Raw genomic sequence first — 16,157 nt, 5'->3', positions numbered from 1 at the left:
TTCTGTGTCACTATAAAAAAAAATGCACTATCCATCCTGAATGGATGAATTTTAAATATGTCTGCGAGTCCCTTATATGTGTTTATTGTCTTTAAGAGTATTTATACAGTACTTTGTACAGAACATGTTATTTATTTGTATCAGACTCTTGCCCTCGTCACCACCACATTGCATGATGGGACATCAGGGTCATACGAAGCTGTCGGAGACAGTGATGATCCACTTTGATATGTGTAGTTTAGATTTCATTTGGGGTCATGACTGTTAGTTGAAGTGGAACATAGTGTTAAATGTAAAGAATGTGGAGGTGTGTGTGTGTGTGTGTGTGTGCGCGTGTGTGCGTGCGTGTGTGTGTGCGTGTGTGTGTGCGTGCGTGCGTGTGTGTGTGCGTGCGTGCGTGTGTGTGTGCGTGCGTGCGTGCGTGCGTGTGTGTGTGGATGAGGCTGCCCTGTCCACTGGTGAGACTGAAAACAGACGATGCCTTTCTCAGACAACTCTCGGTGTTTGTGACCTCAGTCACAGCTGGCCTAAATGTTGCATACTATATATTTTGTGTGTGCGCGCGTGTGCTTGTGTGTGTGTGTGTGTGAGTGAGAGAGACAGAGAGAGACCTGTAGTGTTTGTAATATGATGTAGTATCAGGTGATAGGGAGGCTGCTCTGTTAGCTTAAAGGGCTACGAACGATTAATCAGTTAATCTTTTCAGTCAATAAAACACAGTGACAAATGTTTGACAGATTTGCTTAAACAATTAACATATAATAATAATATCTAAAGAGTTGTGCATTAATTCTCTCCTGACTGACTAATCCGGGGCTTTTCAAAGTCGGACACTGTGGTTTGCCATAGACAACTGCCCCACTAACAGCCCCACCCTGCCCTGAAGATGAAAACAGTTTTTAATCTGTTTGTTCACAGGACAAATATCTGTGGACGACTGGGCAGAGGAGAGAGTGGATGAGACTGAGCCTTAATACTGTCAAATCAATAATGAAAAAATATATCGGCATGTCAGCAAATAAAGCAACATGAAAAAAAGTTCATATTAATAGATTTAGTGACTCTTGTTTCTAGTCTTTGTCTTACTTCTGTTTGGGGTTAACCATGCTGTAAGTTTTACAGATGTTATAATTGGATGGGAGAGAGACAAAAAAAAACCGCCCCCATCACTCACCCACATGTTGCCATGAAGTCTGTTATTCAGCTGCGGGCAACAGCTTGACACCGTTTGATCACCTCTGGACTAATTGATTAACCGACTAATCATTGCTGCTCCAGCTGATTTATCCTCTGAGACTCTACAGGCCTGATGCTAGAGTTAGCAGTTAGCAGCCTGATGCTAAACACGCAGTTCTCCCTCTGGTTTGAACGCAGTGACACTGTATTTTAAAGGGAGCAGTTTTCAGCTGTACTGTGACAGACTGCAATAAGTTGTTTTTGTATGTCTTTTCTTTTGCCTCCACGTTGGGAGTGTAACGACGCTCAGCCTGTGGTGTGTGAATACTGGGTCAGACAGGTGAAAACAGTGCAGTGACACCTTCATCAGCCCGTGCAGTGTAGTGGTGATTCCTTCTGTGTTAGCATCCTGACATTATAGACTGTTTTAGTATAAAACCCCTCTAGCAATATAGCGTATTGTGCACTGCAGCACTAGAACAATAGAACCATGCAGTATCTCTGAATGCTTTGTGACGGCTTTACTTCAGTGCAGGTGTAGTAAATATATCAGCGTGGATGTGAATGTGTGGACCAGGCCTTAGTATTCACGTGCAGTGACTGTTCACTCAGCCTGGTTGGGTCTCTTCTCTTCTCCGCGTCGACATAGGGCTGTTGGGTAACTTCTCAGGTTTTTACTCGTAGTTTCTTATTCATGCTGAGCCACCTGTTGTTGACTCCGGCTGTCGAAAACTGCAGAATATGCCAAAATCTTAGGTGCTTTGCCTGTTACCATAGTGATGAGAGACCAAGCATCCAGCAGCACGAGGATGAGTCGGGTGGTGGGGAGTTGAAGCGTTGATCGGACCTGATTTCATCCGTGCTGCTGAAGTTGCCCACGCATGGGTAGATGGAGTCACAGCTGATGACACAAGTTGGAGGCAGTTTATTATTTTTTTGTCTGTAATGTCATGAATGTTTTAATTGTTTGTCAGTGTTACATGACGGGAGCGTGATGATGCCAAGAATAAAAGGCAGATCGACACAGACACTTTAGATGTGACGGAGCCGGGAAAGAGGCAAGACTGAGGCTGTACTGTACGTTCTGTTTTTGTCTCTTTTATGTTGTTCTCTTTTTGTTCTAAAGGGGGAGTGGATGCTCAAAAGTTGCCGAAAATGTACAGCGAATATTTATACTGATCTTGTATTTGACGGCCTTTAATGCACAAGTATTTCTCTACCTGCTGTGTAGTGAGTAGGCGGCGCCACTGTTGACTGAATAGGACCTAGACCCATGTAGGTAGTGTTTTAGCTCAGCTGATCTTATTTAGCCTTACGAGAAGACCTTGTTTAGTCTTAATATGTTGTTTACAGGATGTTTATTGACTGCATGCATACCAATGTTATACCCATGTTCGGCCTTATTTATGTTACTGTCATATTTCTGTTTTTAGGCTGATCGTCTACAATATTTGAGTTGTAGATTGTTGATGCAGTGGAAACGAAGCTGTAGGAGCTTTCTGTATATAATGAACAGTGTTGGGAGTTGTGGTATATTTTCATACGCGCGGGAAACTTTTCTTTTTTTTTTTTTTCTTTTTTTCTTTTTTTTTTTTTGTCTTTCCTGACCTGCATTCATTGTTTGAAACCAGTGGAAGATTGACCTTTTTATATATTACTGTTTTTATTATCCTTTTGGAAGCTCATCTGTAAATATTTTTGTTAATATTGTTTTTCAGTTTGTTTGTTTTTTGCATGTCCAGGCAGTGTGGATGGAGGAACATTAACTAAAGATGTAGAACACAGAGGACTTGTTGACTTGAACTTGTGATGGTTTCTTTCAATATGGATCTTTTTACAGGAATAAAGTATGTATATTTTCACAGAAACACTGAGTCCAAGACGAGATACTTTTTCATTTTCATCTTTATTGTATATCACACAGATTACTCATCACATGTTTTTATTCAGGACAGTTGAAACATAAAATGGAGGAAAGAGTTGCGAGCTCTGCCCTGCGCCACACACCGCCCATGTGAAATAACTGCAACACTCTGGGTGATGTGTGGCCTTGCGAGACAAAGCAGCTTCCTCTTTTGTGATTTCCTGTGCGGGCGCCATGCCGGGCCTCGTCTCTCTCCCTGAAGCCAACAGTACACTCATCCATAAAGTAGGAAACACTACACTGTGGCAAGGAGTTTAGTAGTGCTTTCTACTTTATGGATGACTGCACTGTACATCCACCGTTCCTCGTCCGTCTTCTGTCTTTTTTCCACACTTCTCTCTTCTTCTGCACCTGCGCCACGTCTGCAGCTGCATACACCAACCCCCATACCCCTCCCCACCCCCCCACCCCCACCCCACCACCCAGACACACACCAAACTGAAACCTCTCAGCCCAATGCACACCCAACGCTCACACAGCCCTCGCTCTTTGTCAAACCCAGAAAAATGCACACTTCCTGAGTCGTCTTCAAACATTTGCATGTAACTTTTTATCCACACAACTTGTTCGAGTACGAGAGAAGCAAGAATTAACGTGTTTGTACGAGACCGAAATCTGCCTCAAGTTGTCCCTCAGTCCAGTTTCTGAGGCAAAAGTCAGAACTGAACCGCCAGAGGAAGCGCTATCTTGAGGAAGCCATTTTGGCAGGCATGAGTAAGCTTTTCTGTCTGAGCACTAAGTACATTCAAAAGTCATGTAAAATAAATCCAAGAGCAACTGTTGGCAGTTCAGAATTAAATTAAATTAAAGATCCAGTTGATACATTTAACACTTAAATAATAATAAAATTACAGTTACAAAACTTTTCAGTTTTCAGTTTTAAATCCAATATTTTTTCAACCAAATTCCAAATAAACTTCTGAATAGAGAAGACGTCGTTTAAAAAAACGTTAAAGGAAAAAAAAAAGCAAAGTTAATCAAGTAAAAACCGTATCACTGACTTATCTTCCATTATCTGACACATAAAACACATTCAATCATTTTCACCGTGTCGTCAAAAATAATTCTAGCATTAAATAGACAACACCCTCCGTCATACTTTACCCCGACCTTCACTTTCTTTCTGTTTTAAGTGTGGATTGTCCGGCAGCTTCACAGGTGTCTTCTGTCTGTCCAAGGAGTGGATGAAGAAGAAGAAGAAGCTGTCTCCTTTTGAACCCTCCTCAACCACGTGATGTAACCACAGGAAGAGGTCTAACAGTCACAGCCGCTCTCTTTCTCTTCTTCCGCCTCCACTCTGCTTTCTGCAGGCGCTTTTTTAAATATGCCGACAACAGCTCAGAAGATTTTCCTCCAGAAGAAGAACTCACGACACAAACAACCCAGGAAACAAACACCCTGGACATTTAAGATGTCTTAGAGTCAGCTACAAACACTAGAACATCCTGGTCTTTGCTTTTAATAATTTCACTTTTCTTAATCAGTTTCAAATCAAATTCTTTGAAGTCTTAAGCTCAGTTTCTCCACATCAGTGCGGCCATGATGCTGAGCTGCAGGACATGATGATGTCATTTACACTCAAGTGGCTTCATGCAGTTTTCTTCAGAACACAGTGTGATGAGAAGTTGGGTAGTAAACCCACAATGAAGTGGAGAGAGAGAGAATCTGTCTACGCTGTGTTTTACTTGTTTATTCCACATTAAGTTTATTATATATATATAACAGGTTCATGACTTGTGTGTGTGTGTTCCACATATGAAGCGCACATCCTGAGATCATCTTTACGTTCTCAGAGCCTCCTCAGACAAGACTCAGCGCTCAGACGGCCGAGAGGTGCACGAGGAGATAGCGTGAACCTAAACCTCCGTCTGTCTGCACACGGGCATGTGAGGAGTTTTCAGATAGACTTAAAAAAGAGGTGAACTTATCCTTTAATGTGCAAGTCAACGCTCTCGTTCAAAAGACGACTTGTTTGCATGCTGAGCGGCATTTTCGTCACTATGACTACTATCGCCTTTGTGTTGGTTGACAAAAGTGAAAGGCCACAGGTTTCAATTCCCCGTAAATGTAAATGTCCAACTGTAACCATGTGGTTTCTCATAATGCTAACATGGAGGGGAGCCGGGCAAGTCCCCACACATCAGGTCAACAGCCTGTGAAAGAGGGAATTAAAGCTGCTCTGATGAGATGTAGTAACATGGAGTTTCACTCAGAGAGTCCTGACATTATTAATAAAGTGAAGTTCAGGCAGAGGTGGAAAGTAACAAAGGACGTTCACTCACGTGCTGTTCTTCATATACACGAGTTCTTCTTCTACTCCACCGCATCTATTTACCTTTATTTTACTTATACTTACTAAAACTTACTTTACAAATTAATATCTAAATAAAAACCATGATGAACCCATAGAATATGATGTATTTCTATAGAACAAACTGTCCCATATTAACATCAGAGTACAACATTAAAAGATAGATAGATGCTTTATTTATTCCCGAGGGGAAATTCATAAAATGCTCCTTATATCTTAATGCTAAAGGATAATAATACATGTATATTACATTACAACAGAATAACGCATGGCTGATTTTTTCTGCATGTTTTATACTTAAACTTTTACTTGAGCAGCACTGTTAGTAAAGGGTCTTGACATGGAACAGAATATAATAACATATTTAAGTAGGGATGTGCACACTTCCTCCACCACTGACTATAAATGCTCAGCCGTTTACAATCCGAGTGAAAACTAATAAAAGAACCAGCTTCTCATGAAAGTTTTTTTTTTTGCACCTCTGTCAGTTTTACAGTCTGCACCAGGTCAGTGAATGTGTCACACAGGAAGACACTGAATGAACAGTTTCTAATACATTATAATAAAGCAGATAACAGTGTTTATTGATGTGAACACCTCCGACAAGTCTAATATCTTCATAGGAGAAGCTTTACTTGTTAAAGAATACTGTACATTAATAAAACATTTTACACATTATAATGTAAAACTATTTATTAAAAGTCTCTGTGCTGATTATAGATGCTAAATGTGGGGGGGCTTAATCAGAATCAGAATCAACCCTTTCCCAGGGGGAGATTAGATTAAATTACAGTAGCTACCTCAGCGAAGAATAGAGAGTAGGAAGTAGATTATAGATAAAGATAAGATATAAACATAGAATGTCTTTATACTATGATACTGTATATAAATAAGAGATATAAATAGAAATAAGGTAATATATGAACGCTGTGCATTATATTTTTGGTTCTCACACTAACTCTTTCATATCTGTTATTCTTCCCATTATAGGCTTATGAAATATGAAATACTTCATTACAAAGTAAAAGTCCTGCATGAAAAATCCTGATTCAGTAAAGGAACAGAAGGCAGCGGCAAAATCCACTGAAAGTTTCAAAGTAAAAGTCTTCATTTTGTTGATGTATTACTAGGTATGACATTATCAAATGTTTAATACTGATGCATTCACGTAGCAGCATTTTGCCTTTGCAGCTGCCTGAGGTGGAGCTGGTTTTAATATTATTTTAATATTTACATACAATCACTTCAGGTAGTTTAGTCCAGTGGTTTCAGGTCGGGGGTCGGGCCCCTGCAAAAGGGCCACGAGATAAATCCGGGGGGGTCCGTTTTGTGAAACCTTGAATCGAGGCTTATTTAAATGAAACCATGTGAGAAATTGGAGGGAAAATGTCTCTTTAATGGAGCTGCTCACATCTCACGCTGACATGTGGCAACTAGACGCTGAGTTTTAGGAGAACACAAGCAGCAGCGTGTTGCATCATATTTGTCTTGGTGTAAAATCTGACTCTGAGACGTTACTAGTAAATATAGTATCTGTCAAATACATGTAGTGGAGTAAAAAGTAGAATATTTCCCTCTGAAGTTTAGTGGGGTCGATTTTTAAAGAGGAAAATAAAATACAAGGACCTCAGAACTAAACTTGACTAAATGTTCTTAGTTATTTCCAACACTGGAGTTAAGTTCTCACATGTGTCCTCACACACTTTCCTCTGAGAACTGTGTGTGTGTGTGTGTGTGTGTGTGTGTGTCTCTGTGTGTGTGTGTGTGTGTGTGTGTGTGTCTCTGTGTGTGTGTGTGTGTGTGTGTGTGTGTCTCTGTGTGTGTGTGTGTGTGTGTGTGTGTGTCTCTGTGTGTGTGTGTGTGTGTGTGTGTGTGTCTCTGTGTGTGTGTGTGTGTGTGTGTGTGTGTCTCTGTGTGTGTGTGTGTGTGTGTGTGTGTGTCTCTGTGTGTGTGTGTGTGTGTGTGTGTGTGTCTCTGTGTGTGTGTGTGTGTGTGTGTGTGTGTCTCTGTGTGTGTGTGTGTGTGTGTGTGTGTGTAGATTTAAGATGACACTGTTATGATACAAAATTCATGGCGAAGGTGAGATCAGCTGACAGAAGTTAGGAAAATACTGAGGATTCTTATTCATTTATTTATACATATTAAATACAAGCGTCACCTCTGATGCTCCAGGGACATTTAAACCTGTTTTTTAGAATGAAGACTTGTTGATGAGATCCAGCATATGGTGTCTTTAACAGCCACACATTGTTTTAGCCCTTAACCCTCCAATCTCCTGACCCCTGCCCTGCATTTCGCTAATCCCTGCCCTCTGCAGCTAACTGAGTCACCAGCCTGCAGCGAGGGGAGAACACACCAGCCTTCAGCCGGCGGACCACCACTAGCATTCAGTCGTCCGTACACGTGCCAGGGAGGAAGTGATCCTAACTCCCCGTGTGAAGAAGAGTGCGCTGAAGCCAAGGCCTTCCCGAGCCCACGCTGCCTCTCGTGATAGACCTTATCTGGGCTGGCAGCCATTTCCCCTCCCTGCCTGCGCTCCCCGAGCTCCTCCTAGGCCACGGCCGGGTGTCGACACCACCGAGCCACGTAGAGTCACAGATCATCCCAGACCTGCGAGCTCCACAGAGGCCTGAGCTGCTCTAAACCGGTTTCTGCAGAGCTCCAGGAAAGTAGATTTACTTTAAGAACTGAACTTAAGTCACATTCTGAGGTACTTATTTTTTATCCTTCTACTCCTCTACATGATTCCTGTCAGCTATACACAACACAACACAACCTTTTTGGCTTGTGACCCCCTTAATGAAACCCTGTGTCTGGTTTGGGCCCCTGGTCCCATCTCAGATGTTCAGTTTCCTCTCTACACATCTCAGTGTGACACTTTTCATTCACCGCACACTCTCCTCACCACACACACACACACATACATGGTGTCCTTTTATCAGCACAAACTCTGAGTCTGATTCATCATTTTGTCAGTTTAACAAAGTATACAGACAAAAGCAGGAAGAACCCAAAACCAAAGACACCAAAACTTACAAAACCTCAATGATAAAAACTCAAAATATAATTACACAGCAGTTGAAGGTTATAAAAAATATAGTTTTACAGCAGAGAATATGTAAGAAATAAAATAACATCACGGACTGTGTGGGGCCTTCTTCATTGAATCTTCATTTTTGCCTGTAAATCACTGAAAATATTAATAATTCAATAAAATTGTAAAAATCTTTTTTCAAAATAATGTGTCTTGGTCTCCAGATAAATCTCCACATTCTCAGCCTGTTTCTACAATGAAATATGCTCAGTGCAGTCACTGATGAAGAGACTGACTCCTATGAAAAATGATAGAGGCTCAAAAAAGGTCAAACTATCAACGATGCACAGATTTGTGTTTCAGAACTTTATTTTATTTGTTTCCTCTCACATGAATCACCTCTGACTTCTGCTGCGACACTTTGGAAGGTCACAAGAAAAAGCCGTTACAAGCAGCTCCACCTCGAGCACCTACAGCAATAAAACGTTGTTTGCAGTGTCATAAAGTATATGATATAATATATCAGAAAATGCAGAATAAATATGTTTATTTTTGATACTTAATACTTAAATTTTGCTCGTATACATGGAACTGTAACATAAAACTCTGGAGGCAGGTCTACCTCTAAAATGAAATATCAAAGCCTTTTATTTATGAAATACATATGAATGTATGTATACACACACACACACACTTATATATATATAATATATATATATATATATATATACGCGTACAGTTAACAGTATAGATATATAGTAAATATGGTATGTAGATAGGGTTAGCTAACTGTCGCTGTCGCTCGCTCAGTTTTATGTCTGCACTGTGTTCTGGGTTGGCGTGAGGAAGTGTTGTATAAGTTATGAGGTCAAAAAGTTTGTGTCTAAAAACAAGAAATGTGTAATGTTTTATTTACATTAACTGACACAAGTATAAGTATAAGTATAAAATAAACTGAAATTGAGGAGTTTTTGAATGCAGCACTTTTAATTAATGGAGTATTTTTACATTGTCGTACTGGCAGTTAAATAAAGGATCAGAGAAGTTTTTCACGTCAGTGCAGAGCGCCACATGTAACACACACGTCTGTACATATAGGAGATGCCCTCCCCTGTAAAAGGAAATGAAATCCTTGAATATGACGAGCTGCTCTCGGTTCTGTAGCTGCTCTCTGGTCTGCAGAAGAGAGGAAGTTTTGTCAGCCTTATGAAACACTCACACACACACACATCAGTTTGTGTGGCCTGTGTGGGTAATGTCCATCTGCTTTGTAAAAAAAAAAACTTACTTCTCTATCTCCACTTTGCCCCTGTCAGACAGAGACATTTAGACATGTCAAGACTGAGTTGAAGAAACCTCCACTTGCTTTTTGCTTTTTTTTTTTTGCTTTTTTTTTTTTACCAGAGGTCACCAAACAGCCGAGACAAAGAGTAAAGCTGGAGTCGACACCTCAGTTTCTGATCTAATACTTTCCCTCCAGCTTAAAGCCCTGACATATCCAAATAAGGTCAAAAGCAATAGTGTAGCTGCAAGCACCAATGAGGCTGTGGCAGATGGGCTCTGTGTGTCCCCGTGTGTGAAAATGAAGGGCGTGCTTTGCTTCGCTTCACGTCACTTCGCTCGGATGCTTCTACAACACTTGGTGCATGGGCGGAGCTGACAGTCTTCCTGACAACGCCTGTGGTCGTGGACGTCTTGCAGCGAGCAGCGAGCCCAGTTCTCAGTTTTGTTTTTAGATTGCAGCTCTCGTGAAATGACTTCAGCTTCTTCTGAAGAGCACATGGCTCAGATCACATGGGATGAAGTGATATGAGCTTCAGTATGGAATGGCTTTATGTTACATAGCATGAAAGGAGTGAAACTGAACAATTAAAGGATGTTGCACTCATCTATACATGCACCCACTTCTGCACTGAGTTAGAAACCCACATGGAGGCGCAGACACTTGTGGTTTATTTGATTATCAACTGTCTCAATCCACCACACAGTCACTGTTCAAAACATCTCCGCTCCACTTCTGATGGAACAAATGAGAAGTATTTCACATTCTGTACATTTTAATCAAAGACATGTTTGATTTAAATGTTCTATTTTAGTTTTTGAGTTCAGGCTAACTGCAGCAAAATTTCAAAATAAAAGAGGTCCTTGTCAAGAGAATGAGTGTTACTGTTCTGTATTTAAGGCATATTTCATCACATGGCTTTTCCTCAGGAAATGTCTGACCTACAGGCGTCTGACACACAATATGATGGCATGATCAGTTTAATTAATGACTTGTCAGGTTGATTTCATCTTTTTTTAATGTTCAAAATTCTCTATGACTTTCAGTAGAATGAAGTTCATATGGCTACACATGCAAGGATATGTTTAAACCTATTTTTTCCTTTTTAGACTCAGAGGGGCGAAGGTATCCCAGAATGCACAGGGAGAATTAATTCTGAACATATTATCATTCCAGGACAAACAGCCACTCACACTTCACATTTAAACGTCCCAGTGTCTCTGGTACCTGAGCTTCACGTCACACAAACACAAAGAGAACCAGATTCAGAACGACGCGTCCTCCTCACACCGTCACACTGGTCCGTCTCTTAGCACGACGTTCATGATGTCAATAATAAAACTTTAATTGTACAGCATGTCCAAACAAACTGATATGACTTAGTTTTGATTTTTTTCCATGCTCACTGGGAACAAAACAAATGTGAAATGTGCTGAACTCTGGATGAAAATATTAACGTTAACTATACGAGGACTGGACTCACCATTATGTACAGTATATTCACAGTGGAAACGTACACATCACACATTAATGTCTGTCTGAACACAGACTCTGTGTTGGGGGAAACACAAAGTTGTGAAACAGCAACTCATTTCCATTGTGATCATGTTGTCCTCTGAATGGCAGCAAGTCAGGAACACATAAACATTACAAAGACATTTCTCAGATTATCACAAGAGGATAAAAAATAGTAATAAAACAGTACGATAAATAAATGTATAAAAGATCATTTAAATGAAACAGAGCAAGAGATCTCCATTAATAAAAGGATCTCTGAGTCTCTGACCTCTGACCTCATTGTGGCAGCAGAAAGAAAAAAAAATCCCCAGAGACGTTAAAATAAACCGTTGCATTAATTTCAGTAACAGTGTCTTCCTGTACAGCTAAATGAGTGTTTTTGATGAACTGATAAATCATTGACACTGTGTAATAATTTACCTGTTTCTCAGAGCCACCACAGGAACGGAGATCTAGAATCACTTCAGAAACTTGTATATATACAGTATATGTAAAAAATGTATATATCAATTTTCAATCAGAAGTTTCCTAAATCGATCTCTCTTTGTCAGTCATCTGAGCTGCAGCTTCACTGCTTTCTCTAAATGATCCTCTGTGATCTGTTAACAGCAGTTGGAAAGAACTAAGTAGATTTATTCAAGTACTTACTTCAGCACAATTTGAAGATACTTTATTATTTATACTTTTACTCTGCCACATTTCAGAGGGAGGTCTTTGCTCAACTACCTGTCTTTGACAGCTATTTTTATAAGTTACTTTACAGATTAAAACTTCGATGTACAAAACTATGATGGTACAAAATTGATTGATTGATTGATTGATTTGTATTTAAGTGAACTTTTGAAAGCACTTGTACTCGTATCACAGAAAGTATCTTTACCATGTAGCACTGACACCTCTGAGTACTTCCTCACACCGCTGTCTCTCAGGAAGGATGAAGAGACAGCAACAGAATAACTCACCTCTATGACCTCAGTGGTAATACTGAGTCCTCACACACTGTTGTAACCAGTGACTGTATATAAAGACATTAGATACGATCATCGGTTGCAACCTGCTTCTAATGGAGATCCAGTTACAGTGTCATGGCCCACGAAGGGGCCAAGACCAGATCTACATGAGGCGCCCATACACATGCTGCAGTAAAGACGCGCACAGGCAGAAGATGCAGTGTGAGGTTTAACTGTTGTATTTATAGCCTTGTATTTCTCTCGAGTTGCAGTTTGACATATGATGTAGTCAGAGTATATTTGCACGCTTCTTCAGAGGCATTAGATAAGAAATAATGATTCTATCATCATTAAGAATAGATGCATAAACTTTCCTCTTGATATATTAAAATTATTCAGCACAGATGTGACTGCCTTGTTCATGTCAGTAAAAAAAAAAAACCCAGTAATGTTTAATCAGTGGCATCTCTCTCCCTCCATGACCTATTACAGTCTGTCCAGAATCGTAGAGTAAGAAATGTTCCTGTTCATACATGAAACTGGGGCAGACTTCCTGTGTATTACATCACAGATACATTTACCTCTTATGCTGGTTTGTTTTATGCTCTTTACTGAATTTAAAATCCCTGATGGCAATAAATGTTAATTTATTTTTATTTATTTTAATTATGAATGCCTGGTGAGTTGTACCTGGTAGTATGACAGAAGAACTAAAAAAACATCTGCTTCTCATCTCTAAACCATAATCTGAGCTATTTCTACTTTTTTTTTTTTTTTAATCAAAGTGTGGTTTCACTAACTGTGCCTGCAACAAAATATCTGCACCAGGTGCCTGTGCATTCAAATAGCAACTAACAGCATCTGATACGACAACAGTAAGAGCTTACTGTGCTCACTTACAGAGATTTAAAGAGTCCTCAGTGTTCATGAGTCCAGTCCTTCAGGTTACAGTGAAATTAGACAATGCCTGGACCCTCTGGCAATAAAAAATGTTCCTCCTGTACAGAAATATAAGCCAACAGTAGACCTGATACACACAGCAGCACAGGATGACTATAACTACAAACCTGATATTCTGTACAGGCTATTGTACAATGAAACAGTAACTACAGCAGCTACTGGAGCCGAACAGAACTCTAAAATTTAACTGGAGACACTTTCTGATACTCAGTAGGTGAGAATGTATTAACTCTACTAAAGGTTTAGCCTCTGGTTCACCCTACTGGCAGTGAGTGGTTCTGCATGTTATTGAGATACTCAGTAAAAAGCACCATCTTGTGGTTCAAATAGATTAGTACAGGAACGTTTCATTATCATTTGTTCAAGATGAAAATGAGGAGATGATTTTGCTGTTCAGTCCCTCCTGTCTGGTGTTTCAAATCAGTCGCTAGTTCACTAGTTAGAGACGCAGCAATTTCACAGTGAATACATGGTCTGTACAAAATCTCATGGAAATCCATCCAGTAGATGTTGAGATATTTCACTCTGGACCGAAGTGGTGGACTGACTGACATTGACGTCCATAGAACGCACCGATAGTTTGTCTAAAAAAATCATACATATGTAAATGAAGTTATTTCTGTTCTCTAACATGACTCCACCATTTTGCTTTTCAAGAATAAGTGTGGTGAGGTTAGTCAGATGCAGGGAGACTGAGTGCTGTGTCATCCTGCAGTCTGCCTCGTTCTGCTGAGCTTGTTATTCTTCCAGGCAAAGAGGGGAATTATCTCTCTCATTACACCACTTTGAGTCATTGACTTGTGGGTTTCACATTCTTTACAGTTCAATCAGGGATTTACAGAAGTTGTCTTCCTACTAAAAAATTTTCTGGGGAACTTCCACTGAACTGTATCAGCTTTAGCACAGGATCACCCTAGAACATATCTGCTTCGCCTGGCAGTCCACCATCTACTGAATAACTGAGACTTACTGAGAGTGTGAGGTGAAATGTGCTCTCCAATGGTACACATCCTGTCCTAGCATAGGTAAATCTCACTGCTGACAGAAGCATAGAAATAAAAAATTAATAGTGATGTGATGACAACTATTCATATTTCTTATAAAAACAGACTTTTATTTTTCCTCAATTATTCAAAGAAAGAAAATAAGAAATATCCACTTTTTCTCACCGATAATCACCGATGCTAATTTTTCTAATCATAAAAAAACACAAGAATTGAACAGTCCAGCAGTTGTAACTTCTTCCTGGGGTTGGTGCTGCAGTATGATACCGTTCTAATGTGGCTAATCAGACGACGTAAACTGGAAGCAGTCGGTTTAAGTCTTGACTGCTGTGTCTCTGGATTTGTAGATCACTCCTCTGCTCTTCAGCTCTCTCACCACACCTTCAGAAAAGGAGAAAAAAAATAGCAATGTAAACAGCAAGAACTCCAATAAAGAAAACAACCAAACACTTACTTTCTAAGTTTGTGTGTGTGATTTGCTAAATATTGAGGCAGAAGAGTCAGATACCTGGAGGTAGTCTGCCCGTCACTGACACAGCATATACACCTGGCTTAAAGTTGCCTGTAGGATGAAGAACAAAATGAATGGAACAAGTGCATGATTAAGATTGTTCTCTATGGCATTGTACACTAGCTTTACAGCTGCATTACTCTTAATTATTATTATTATTATTATTATTAACAAGTGACCTTGTATAATGTATGTTAAACCCACACAGAAGTGGGCATAAACAATAAAAAGAAATTATTGTTTCTGCCTCATGGACATATTTTCTATGTGGTTCAGTTTCTATTCCTCAACCCAGTTCCCAGAAACAGCCAGCAGCTATTTTAAACAACCTCTAATAAACCCAGTGTACACCACATGCCCGGTACTAAACAGCAGACAGTCACAGTTTGGGACTAGCTGGTGAAGAAAGTGGGATAAGTAGCAGCTCTGGAGCCGGTTGGTGGAGGCCAAACCAGAGATACCATTCCAGTGAATGCTGAGCTTTAACAACTTTAAAAGAGCACTTCAGGCCCCTCTAGCTCTCTCTCTCTCTCTCTCTGTGTGTGTGTGTGTGCGTGCGTGCGTGCGGGCGTGTGTGTGTGTCTTGGCTTTCTAATTTCCTCTGCCTCCTAGTGGTCGGAAATCGATTAATGCAGCTTCAAGTACAGACACACATCCTTACCTATCCTCTGCCATTTGGCCACCCAACTGTCCTCCGGACTCATCATGGCTATCACACTGTGGACATACAGACAGCCGTGGTAAACATGGAGAAAACACTCCATGTGAAAGTTTTGGGATAATCGGCGCTATGTCAATGTTTACCCGTCAAATGAGGAACTTGTGCATTCATAAACCATCTCCCGGTTCCCCTTCATCTGGAGGTAGGACTCACAGTTGTCACAGCCGTCATATTCAAACTGGTCAATGGTCTAAAGACAAGGAGGGGGTAATTGAGGTGGTAATACATTACACCAACTCAAGACAATTGACAAAAAATAAAACATTAAAAGTAAGATACAAAATGCTTGATTTAACAAATGGAATCATGAAATCATCCCTCCAACCATTCATTTAATGCGTGATACACAACAAAAAAAACGCTACGCAGAGAGTGGCTACATGTTAGCACAGAAGCTAGCTCGATCGTTTCTTCCTCGCTGTTTCAATATTTACCTTCACCAGCGAACAAAGAAGACATGCCCGCAGATGGCGCAGGTCTTTAGGGACAGTCTCCAACGCCATTATGTTAAGCTCCTAGCATATAATACTGTAGAAATACTAAACAACCAAACAGATCAATGTTTTGAATGTATTCCTGTCGCTGGTGATTACGTCACCGGTGAGGACCTACAAGAGAACAGCACAGAGGTGTCGGTGTAGAGCGCCTGCATAAAAATCATTAAATAAAATAAATAAATAATAAGCTCAGTTACAGAAAATGGTATTGTATAGTTACACATTGTATATTTGTTCCTCTTGGCCCAGAAATCTTTTTAAAAATATAT

At 40.2% G+C, this 16,157-nt stretch overlaps 1 protein-coding gene across 1 annotated transcript; it reads right to left on the bottom strand.

The window, feature by feature from the left end:
* Positions 1-14,253: 14,253 nt before the first annotated feature.
* supt4h1 (SPT4 homolog, DSIF elongation factor subunit) lies at positions 14,254-16,000 on the bottom strand. The gene is made up of 5 exons (XM_022745864.1): positions 15,826-16,000; positions 15,475-15,581; positions 15,332-15,387; positions 14,668-14,721; positions 14,254-14,540 (listed from the first exon to the last, which is right to left on the bottom strand). Exons 1-5 carry the CDS (start codon positions 15,892-15,894, stop codon positions 14,473-14,475), a joined length of 354 nt encoding a protein of 117 aa, XP_022601585.1. The 5' UTR covers positions 15,895-16,000; the 3' UTR covers positions 14,254-14,472.
* Positions 16,001-16,157: the final 157 nt, after the last annotated feature.

This window comes from Seriola dumerili, unplaced genomic scaffold (genome assembly GCF_002260705.1).
Source record: "Seriola dumerili isolate Sdu_G_001 unplaced genomic scaffold, Sdu_1.0 BDQW01000091.1, whole genome shotgun sequence".
In the NCBI taxonomy this organism is placed as follows: Eukaryota; Metazoa; Chordata; class Actinopteri; order Carangiformes; family Carangidae; genus Seriola; species Seriola dumerili.
This window is presented reverse-complemented; position numbering and strand designations above follow the sequence as displayed.